We start from the raw sequence: 10980 nt of genomic DNA, 5'->3' as shown, positions 1-10980 counted from the left end.
AGTAAACTCGAGGCCCCTGCCATCACATGGATCCTGTTTTGAGAAACATCCCTCAGATGCAGTTATGCACAAAGCCCCGCCCACCTCTCAGTTGTTCAGCCCGCCCTCTTACTTTCATTGGAGGATTTATGCAGATTGCCTCCCACCCACTGGCTCTGATTGGGAGGGGCCACACACAATAACACTGCTTATGTTTTGCAAAAATTTTACATTGGCATTGCTTGAATGTCTTTTGTCTGCCTTTCCCTCTGAAGCCTCTCAGAAGAAGGAGAAAAGTGAAGAGATGAACAAGCTAAACTCCAGCACAGAGAGGACACAATGCCAGACATGTGATGTTTAAGGTAAGATACAGAATAAATGTGTGTGAGTGAGAAAGTGTGCAGGACCATCAGTCTGTTTTATGTAAAAGTGAATCAGGTCTACTTGAGTTGTTAAATGTGAATGTCAAAACACAGCTAGCATAACATATGTTATTCAGAGAAAGCGTGAAGAGGTTGTGTCATCTGACACATTTTAGTGATAGCACAATGAGGAGAGATATAAAAAGACTCAGACTCAGACTTAGAAGTTATGCATTGTGCAGCAATGTTTGCTTGTATAAGACTGAATATGAAATTCACTTCCAGTTGTAGCAGACTAGTTTGAAACTCTTCGCAGGATAAAATGTTTGTTCCTCTCAAGTTTCCAGTTTGGTTTTTTTTTTCCATCCGCCAAGCCTGACCTAAAACCTGAAATTGTCTGTTCCTTTCAGAGGACACAGTGTTTCAAATTTTGTTCTTAGAGCGGTAGCAGTTTTTAAGTTGTCATGAGTTTCAATCCAATTTGTGGTGTAAGAAAGAATGCAGCAGAGAGAAGTATTTAATGAGACGAGGGATTTTTTTTCCTTACTGCTGCAAAAAAGAGAAAGGAACAATAATCATTACTGTGAAATGGAGTGTGCCTTACTCAGTGAACACAGACTACATTGTGAAAGTGACCAAATAAATCCTAAATCTAGCAGAATGGCTGAATTAAGACTCAGTATTAAAGTTGTCTGTATGCTAGAAGCAACAGCACTCATAATTATTTAGTATTTATATTACAGTTGTTTATAATAGTGGTGCAAATTAATTTTCAGCATTAGGACAGAAATATCTACTACAGAAATATCTATCTATCTACAAGTACTCAAGGGGACGTCAACATCAAATGCTGTGCTATTACACTGGATGTGTCACTTTCTGGTAGATAGTTCTAAACATGTCAACAGTGCAACTTTCTTTAACTAAACTAGCAATTTTCAAACAGCTGCTCCGCCTAATTGTTAACCTGAAAGAGAAAACTGACTGCAGAAGACTGCAGAGTTTAAAATAAAGCCACCTCAGTGTCCCTGGTGACAAAGGTGAGATTTCAAGCATATGTAGAAACATTTGAGTTCACATACTAGCGTAGAGTACGTTTCAGCATATATCATGCCAGCATATGAGAGAGGTGAAAATGGGGTTGTGTCAGTCTATGTGTGTCTGTGAGTAAATGTGCATTTTAAACATGTGCCCTACCAACACAGTTTAGGTGTACCTACACAACAGGCATGTTCAATCCTGCTCCTGGAGGGCCATTTTCCTGCAGAGTTTACCTCCAACACACCTGCCTGGAAGTTTCTAGTGATCCTGAAGACCAGTTCAGGTGTGTTTAATCAGGGCTAGAGCCAAACTCAGCTGGAAGGTGGATTAGACACCCCTGTGTCCAGTGGATGTTCAGGATACAGGAAACATTTGTCAGGAAATTTTCTATGAGTGTGTTTCGGACAAGAATCCTTCAGCCCCATTTTCCTACCAGCATAAGACTATATCAGCAATGCATTTTGTTTTGTCAGACATGGCCCATATACCTAAATTGTTATATCAGTTCTTTCAGATCAGTTTGCCTTAGTATAGTCAGATACTGAGGTATGTCATAACCAAAAAAAAAGGTCAGCCCCCATTTGTTTGTTTGTCTGGCTGATCTCTGATAGAGAAGAACGGTGGAACAGACAGGTATGAAAGAAGGGCAGCTGCAATTTTAGATAAGATAGTTTTTTTTTCTACCAGTGTGACAAATGCCAAGGTGGTTGTCTGTGTGTATGTGAGCCAGTGGAAATGTTTGGTCTCAGCTATTTGTGTGTTTACTGCATAGCTCACATTGTTTGGGCTGTGGCTGCTTCTGTCGTGCCTTAAAAGTGCTGTGTGGTCAAAGAGAGATAGAGATAGAGAAAGAGAGATGGGAGGGATAGAGAGAAAGAGAAGAAAGAGTCTGGCTCTGTAAATCTGCAAAAAAGTCATGCACAACCTACTTTCATCTCAACTTGTGTTCCCAGCATTTAGAAGCGCTTGATTCTGTTTCATTTAACACATCAGAGTAACAACAATGTCTTTTTGTCCTCAGGTGGTAGGAGACACAAACTAAAAACCACATGAAGCTGAAAACAGACTTATGTTAAGAACAATGGATACCCAAAAAGGTATGAATCACACAGTTTTGTTTAAGAACACATGGTACTGCAGTTCCAGTGGTCTGAATACATTTGGACTGCTTTGCATACTGTGCATCATTTCTGCCACTCACCTTTGTGTTTATCTTTTAGAGAACGGCATCTCTCCAAAAGAGAAGGGGAGCCAAAGAAGACCACCCTCCTATTCTGTAGAGACACCCTATGGATTCCATCTGGACCTGGACTTTCTCAAGTATGTCGATGACATTGAGAAAGGCAACACTATTAGGAGGGTGCCAATGCAGAGAAGGCAAAGAGGACGAAATAATGGCATCCTGTCACGTAACTTAAGCCTTCCAGGTTATGGATGCAGAGCTACAGAGTGGAACTCAGTAAGCACTTTATGGCCCAAAACCAAACTGGGAGACTCTCAACAACATTTCGAGTTTCGATCTAGTGACAGTGTGCCTGCTGGCTACGCCAGGAGGAGAGAACCCATCTATAAGTCCTTCACATCTGCAGAGATGGAGGCTTTTGATGAGCAGCCCTTAGGACGTTACGTCAGGCCAAATCTCTTGAGAGCCTCCAGTTTACCCTTGACCGTTTTATTGAGAAAACACTCTGAGTCAACCGAGGATCCAACCAGCCCCAGCAGCCCCAAGGAATATCTAATGCAGGAAAACGGCTCTTCTGAAGATGTATTCCATGCCTCCAACAGCAGGATAGGTAGAGCAAACGGGACGCTCCAGCGGCTCACTGCAGCTCTTGAACGAGTTGGGGAATTGCAAGAGGAGATCAGAGTCGTTCCTGAGCTCAAGGCGCAGATATGTATTTTGCAGGAGGAGCGAGAGAGACTTTTACTCCAATTACATTCTCAAAACAAAACCACCGGGCCACTGGATGTACCTACTGCTCCTCTATACATTAAGAACTGGGACACTCCTTCTTCTACCAGAAAAAATCAAGACAAAGCAAGTCATGACTGGATGAACCGAGAATATGACCGGCTAGAGGAAAATGTCAAGGCTTCTTCTGAACAAGTTGAAGCAGTTGCAATGACTTTAACTACTGAAAGAATTCTTCCAGAGATTGAAAGATGTAAGACGGTCTCACGAGAAAGAGATCTTTTGGAAAATGGAGACAAAACTAAGTCTCTCACTGAAACTCTCCAGAGAAAATTTGTTTTGCTGGAACAGACACTTCATGTACTGGAGGTAGAGCTGGACAGGACAAGAGCTTTGCTGAAGCAGCAAGTAAAGGAGAGTCTTCTCAAGGATGAGAAGATCAAGCAGTTGACCATACAGCTTGAAATGGGGCACACACTGGCCAAGGTGATTTCATCTGAGAGCTCCTTAGTAAGTACACAAAGTCTTGAACCTGTGGTAGAACTGCAGGAAACACTGATAAGTGGGAAAGAGATGCCAACAGAGGAGGCAACTGCCCCTCATGTTCTGGATCAACCTCCAGTATCAAATGCAGACATGGAGCACCATGTGAAAAGATTACAAGAGCTCCTTCAGGAGCAATGGGAATGCCTTTGTGAACACGACTCATCAGGGAAAATGTCTTCAGACCTCTTGTCTCCACGTGTCTGCACTATTCAAGAGCAGTTAACAACTTTAGTCACCCTTCTTACCCTCTATGTGTTTCCTACTGGTGATGCTTCACAACCAGGTATTACTCTGCACTCAATCGCACCTTTAGGGGTACAACAAGCTTATCACTGGGGTACCCTCAAAGGGTACTAATATGCACCCTTTAGGGGTTGTTAAGCTAAAAGGATTATATTTTGAGGCTACTGTCCAAGTGACAAGCTATTCTACAAGAGCTACTTCTTTTCTGACAGTGTATGATGAAAATGTGTTTGATGGTCTTTTGTGGTATTTCTGTGTATTGCAAGACTATAAAATGATGGAAATTCTTCTTGACGTAGGAGAGAACCCCAAGACAGAACATTTGAAGACAATCAGCATAAGAGACAGGTAAATATATCACCACTATTGGCAATTTTTTGTAAAACAGTACTAATGGTCTTGGAATAGAAATTATTTTTGTATAGTCATACAGAGTGACTTCAGACTAATCCACTAAAACAGTGACTTCAGAATACTAATGCTCTTTGACCTTCAACATTCTGAAGTGGGAGCGTGGAGACAGAGGGAATAAGTACTGCTATCAAACTACAAGAGCATGCAGAAGTGGATGTTGGCCTCAAGAAGAATACAACTAAAGAAGAAGGCAAACTATGGACCACATGGACAACAGATTCCAGCATACAAACATGCAAAAGTAAAAATGCAGAATTCAATCCAAAAGAAGATGCCATAGATGTAGAGACCACACAACAAGAAAATATGCACAAGCAAACAAGTCAGGCAAGAGCTCTAGAGGATCAGACAGAGGAAGAGGGGAAGGATTGCATTTCTTTGAGCGTGGACTTGGATCAGAAATCTCTGGCAATGAAGGAAAACAGGTGAGATGAATACATCTTTAGGTCATACAGCAATATGAGATTTAGTAGCTTTCTTTTAAATTTTAAACACAAATGGAAACCACCTGTTTTTTTTTTCTCCAGGGAAGCTGTTGATAAAGATTTCATAGAGGCATGCTATTTCCTGAGAGACCACATGGATAAAGTGTCAGAACCTGATAATGAACTGGTAATTCAAACTAACTAGTTTATATGTGTAATATTCCCAGCTTGCCTGTTTTGGGTGGTGATTTGTACTAGTTTGAAGCTAGAAACCAAAGGGTTGATAGTCTAATCCCTGCGCGGAATGAGACATGAACCAACACCACTGAACCCTTGAGCAAGACACATTGGGCAGAATTTACTAAATAGGGCAAATTAGCGTAAGACCAGAATCCCATAAAAGTGTCATAAATGACCAATGCAATCTACCAAGAGCAGCATAAATTAGAAACTATTGCAGCCATGTCAAGCACAAAATGGGTTAAGACATGCTTTTTGGGTGTTAAATAATGGCACAAATACCAGTTAATTGACTAGCCTAAACCTTAGTAACTCATGTCAAATTTTGCACCTGAAAGGGAAACTCCTACAAATGCACATGCAATAAGGTCAGTCGCAAAAATAACTGTGTCCATGCCTTTTCATAGCCAATTTTTCACTGTCTCTAGTAAATCTTGACAGCAGGTTCTTAACACTAAAAAGAGGGTGTGCGCTGGTGAAAGAGCTTTGAGTAAATCTGGCCCTTAATCTCAGGTACCTCCAGGGAGATTGTCCTTGTAAGAAGTGTACTGTTAATTGCTGTACTTTGGAGACAAGCACCTGCTAAATGACTATTTACTACTTCTGCCAGGTTTGACTCTGCCAGATAATGAGTTACCACAGTACCATGCAGAGCTGAATCCGTACAAATTTTTAAAATGTTTTTGTTGTCCTGTTAAGTGGTACCTCTAGTATTGGTCTTCTTTGATGATTTGCAGAGCCAGGCTCTCACTGTGGTGTTCCAGCAGTGGTTTCACATCTCTGCTGAGGAGGGAGCATGTGCCGACATTGTTGCTTTGTATCTCAATGAGGTTAACTCACAAACACCTACAGTCCTTCAGTTCCTGGTCAACATGGCGGATGATAATGGGAACACAGCCTTGCATTATAGTGTGTCTCACTGTAACTTCAGCATCGTTAAGCTACTTTTAGACACAGGTCAGTGATGATATACTTTTTTTTTGTCTCATTTTCTCATATTTTTAACTGTTTGGAAAGAAATGTTTTCTTTCATTATGGTGTAGAAAATTACGTTATCTTTGAATTCTTTGAGGCTAATGAAAGCAAAACACATTCATTGTCACATTCATTGATCCTACATAGACAGCATTTTATTCCTTCATTTAAATTAGTACTGACAAGTGTCAATAGAGTGGTGCAGGAATGAGTGCTAAAATCTGGAAACGAGTTAGCATTTTTTTGGACTTTCATCATCCTGAAGATGATGAAATGGATGTTTTTTTTTTTTGGTTAAATACCTGAAATAAGGTCTGTGGTTAATACAAGTCCATTTTTGCCACGTTTTATTCCATGACATAAAATACCTCAGTAATGGCCCCATTTTTTTTCAAAGCTTTTACCTCTTTTGAAGAAGTTGGTTTCTAACAAGTGGCTAAATAGATCTATAGAAGTACTCAAATTTTCCAACTCATCTTGGGCAATGGATTATTTGTGTGTGCCATGTCATTTTATGCTTTGCATATAGCATAGGGTGACCATACGTGCCATTTTACCTGGATGCGTCCTGGCCAGGATTTCTATATTGCCTAAAATATCTAGGTTTTGGCTTTGTTTGTGTGTGTATATCGGTGTATGGCATCAAAATACCATACAGACGGTTCCTTATGCTTTCAAAATGCTCTCGAGGTACTTTGATGTCAAACACTGATCGATCTGAGCCGCGCTGCTTTTAAGTCGAACACACATCCTATGTACGCGTAATTGCATCGCTTTGACCATAAATCCCACCTTCTCACACACACCATGATTGGTCCATTATGTACAATGCCTGCATGTTATTGGTCAAACTACTTTTTCGATCATTACCTTCAGCAAGCATGAAAACAGGAAAACAAAGCAAGGAAGCGTCCGGGAAAAATGGCACGTATGGTCACCCTAATATAGCATGGTTAGCTTAACAACATGCTAACATCAAACTCTTAATAGATCAATCATTAGTTGTGTCTCTTTTGTGCTTCTTTTGAGTACTGCTGTATTTTTAGTGTGGCACATACGTTGCTGCCTAAGTAGAACGTTCCAAATCTGTCACTTGTGGAGTTCCATTTAATTTTGGATGCTGCCTTAGAAGGTGGTAGACAGGGTGGCAGCTCACTAGGGCTTGAAAAAGAACTATTTTGTCCAAATAAAGTTTTCTTTGAATATTCACCTTGAGGTTGACCTGCTTCCAGCCTTCATCCATTACATTTTCAGTGATTCAAACAGAAAAACAGTTCAAATTACATTTTCATTGCAGTACAACAAGTGCCAATATTTACAAAAAGAATAAACCTAAACTGAACTAAAGGACACTTCCTGTGCTTTCCTCCTTTTAACCTTAGGTGTATGTGAAGTGGACCTGAGAAACAAGTCTGGCTACACCACTATCATGCTGGCCTCCTTGACAGCTGTAGAATCACCAGGAGACATGAAAGTGGTCCAGCAGCTGATGGAGCTTGGTGACGTTACCGCCTGTGTTGGGCAGGTGATGGGTGGCATCAGCCAGTTGGCATAGTGTACACTTTATATCAAAACAATTTGTTTGAAATGGATGGCTTATTTGCATAAGATTTGGCATGTTTTGTAACGTTTCAGAAGATGAATGTGTTTGCTTCTGTTGTAAATAAATGTGTCTTTAGGTGGGACAAACGGCTCTTCACTTGGCAGTAAGACATGGATGTGTCCCAATGGTGCGTCTCCTGCTAGAACAGGGAGCGGATCCTAATGTCCAGGATCGTGCAGGAACCACTCCACTGATCAGCGCCTGTGATCGGGGACACATCAACATTGTGCGAATTTTGTTACAGGAAACGAACTGCGACGTCAATTTAAAAGACAAGGTAATTTCTTGTGCATATCTGTCCAAACCTTAACAGAAAACAAAAACACCATACATTAATCCAACAGTATAAAGGATAATATTACAGCTCCAATAACACACGTTTACAGAAGATTTCTGGAAGGTTTAAAAGCAGAAATGTGTAGCTTTTTGTTGAAAAGTAAAAATTAAATGTACAAAATATGGCCATGATTTAGCTGAAATAAGGCAACAAATCAATAAAACATGCCCACGATTTAATAAGTTGTGAGAACAAATTGATAATTTGTGGCCATTGGCCTTTTATTGTGGCCAGCCTAAGGCACACCTGTGCAATAATCATGCTGTCTAATCAGCATCTTGATATGCCACACCTGTGAGGTGGATGGATTATCTCGGCAAAGGAGAAGTGCTCACTAACACAGATTTAGACAGATTTGTGAACAATATTTGAGAGAAATAGGCCTTTTGTGTACATAGAAAAAGTCTTAGATCTTTGAGTTCAGCTCATGAAAAATGGGGGCAAAAACAAAAGTGCTGCGTTTATAATTTTGTTCAGTGTATATTAATTCTTCCCTAAAAAAATTCCTCTGTATAGCCAACATCCAACCTAAAGGTAAAAAGATTTGAAAAGTTTTATATAATAATTTATGGTTAAAATACGTTGGTTAATAAAAAAACTTTTTCTCTTTTGAAATAGGTGCTTATTCCATTTTTATCGTCAGGTTTTATATAATGCTTTTAATGCATTATATATTTTATATAATATTTACATTGTCAAATTACTTTTTACTTCATTTTAGAATACAAATTTTAATGTTGCTTCACCCATTTTTTTATTTAAAACATAACTGCACATGAATGCATAACAGTATTTTGTAATAGAAGTGAGCTAATAATTTATACAGGGTAATTAGTATATGCACTGTAACAAAAATACAAGCTGCCAGTTTTTGCGTTTAAACCATTCAGAATGGCTTGACCTCCATTGTAAGGGAATTACAAACACTAGTCAATACGAGTCAACTGTATGTCAACTATCCCTACATTTCATAAAAATGCTGCATGTTTCCAAATTTAATATTTTTATAAAAAACAAACAAAAAAAAAAACAATGAAACTTTATGGGAGGAAGACAACAGCTCTTTAGAGTAAGTTCAGCGTGGGTTAAAGGGCAGCAATGAGCCATTTCTGCTAGACAGTTGACCTGTAACAAAGTGCCACCTGCTGGACACAATCCTGTCAGACCTCTGGAAATGGTCAGTTCATGTTAACATGATGTTAGCCTCACACTCTTCAAACAACAACAGGAACTGACAGCCTCCAGTGTACAAATAACGCTTACAAAACTGTTGGTTTAATCACTTTATGTGTTATAGAAATCCTTGCTTGGCAGCTGAAATTATCCCACACAGACGTGCCTTTATCAGCTCTATACGAGAGAATGAGGAAAAAAAAAGAAAGCGAGAGATTGTGGATGCATGTAAGACAAAATGAAAGCTGTCAAGTCTGCTCCCCCACAGCTGAAACTAGAGCATTAGTCAGGTCACATCTGCGTCACATTACAACTGAAGAGCTGTTCTGAGAAATAATAAATCCTCTAAAACAGAGCAGGTGCTGTAAAGACTTCCTGCAGTCTTTCAGATAGAAGTGTCCTTATTAATGTCCAACTGTTCGATTCATACATATGACATTCAGGGAATGGTAAATAATTACTAATGATGGTAGTAGTTTTAGACTGTTACTAAGAAACCCAAAATCTTTCAATACAATTTCAGCCTTTTTGTGTGTGCGTGTGTGTGTCAGCCTTTTTGTGTGTGCGTGTGTGTGTGTGTGTGTGTGTGTGTATAAACATTACCATTTGAAAATGTGGGATCAGTATGATATTTTAATGTTTTGAAAGGAGTCTCTTATGCTCATAAAAGCTACATTTAAAAACAGTAATATTGGGAAATATTATTTCAATTTTATAATGTTAAAAAATTAAATTTATTCATGTGACACAAAGTTGAATTTTCAGCATCATTACTCCAGTCTTCAGTGTCACATGATCCTTCAGAAATCATTCTAATATACTGATTTGCTGCTCATTTACGTATTATTTTCAATGTTGTCAATTTGTCAACAGTTGTGCTGCTTATTTTTTATTAATTTGTTTTGGAAACAGTGATAGATTTTTTCAGGATTTTTTGATAAATACAAAGTTCAAAAATAATTGAAATAGAAATTTTGTAAAATTATAAATTATTTATGTTTTGTTATGTTATATTAGTATAAATATTAGTTATTGTAGTTAATAAAGTATTATATTTATTATGACATAATTTGTTGCGTTTTCAAGGTCATCATAATAGGTGTTTGAACTAAAAGAGAGAAGATAAACAGCTTTTCTAGATGTATAAATCATTTTTAATTCCTTTTTTTTTTTACTCATTGAAAGTTCAAAAGAACAGCATTCACTTGAAATATAATTTTTGTTTTGTAACAATGTAAAAGTCTTTGCTGTCCCTTTTGATAAATTTAATGCATCCTTGCAAACTAAAAGTTTATATTAAAAAAAATTAAAAATCTTACTTGACCTAAAACTTTTGAACAGTAATGTGTATATACTAAAATGTCTTGTTTTTTTTTGTGTACACACACACAGGTTTGTTTTTATGGTTTATGGGGACTCTCCGTAGGCGTAATGGTTTTTCTACTGTACAGACCGTATTTTCTATTGCCCTACACCAACCCTACCCCTAAACCTACCCCTCACAGGAAACTTTGTGCTATTTCAGATTTTCAAAAAAACTCATTCTGAATTATTTATAAGCCTTTTGAATTACGGGGACACTGAAAATGTCCTCATAAATCACCTTCTCGTTGTAATGCCTATGTCATACCCATGTTATTATACAAATTTGTGTCCTCATAAACCACATAAACATGCACACACACACACACACACACACACACACACACACACACACACACACACACACA

At 38.6% G+C, this 10980-nt stretch overlaps 1 protein-coding gene across 1 annotated transcript in view; it reads left to right on the top strand.

Annotated features, from left to right (window-relative positions):
* Positions 1-226: 226 nt before the first annotated feature.
* LOC107671706 (KN motif and ankyrin repeat domain-containing protein 4-like) overlaps positions 227-10980 on the top strand; it is an 18723-nt gene continuing 7969 nt past the window's right edge. Inside the window, exons 1-9 of the mRNA XM_016464636.1 lie at positions 227-341; positions 2404-2479; positions 2603-4123; positions 4350-4431; positions 4590-4922; positions 5025-5109; positions 5900-6119; positions 7520-7662; positions 7817-8017. Coding sequence (XP_016320122.1) covers positions 2452-2479; positions 2603-4123; positions 4350-4431; positions 4590-4922; positions 5025-5109; positions 5900-6119; positions 7520-7662; positions 7817-8017 — 2613 coding nt within the window. The 5' untranslated portion in view covers positions 227-341; positions 2404-2451. The remainder of the gene's footprint in view (positions 342-2403; positions 2480-2602; positions 4124-4349; positions 4432-4589; positions 4923-5024; positions 5110-5899; positions 6120-7519; positions 7663-7816; positions 8018-10980) is intronic.

The sequence above is a fragment of the Sinocyclocheilus anshuiensis genome, unplaced genomic scaffold, assembly GCF_001515605.1.
Source record: "Sinocyclocheilus anshuiensis isolate Anshui unplaced genomic scaffold, SAMN03320099.WGS_v1.1 scaffold524, whole genome shotgun sequence".
Classification (NCBI taxonomy): Eukaryota; Metazoa; Chordata; class Actinopteri; order Cypriniformes; family Cyprinidae; genus Sinocyclocheilus; species Sinocyclocheilus anshuiensis.
The sequence above is the reverse complement of the archived record's forward strand: the minus strand, read 5'-3'. Positions and strand labels throughout refer to the sequence as shown.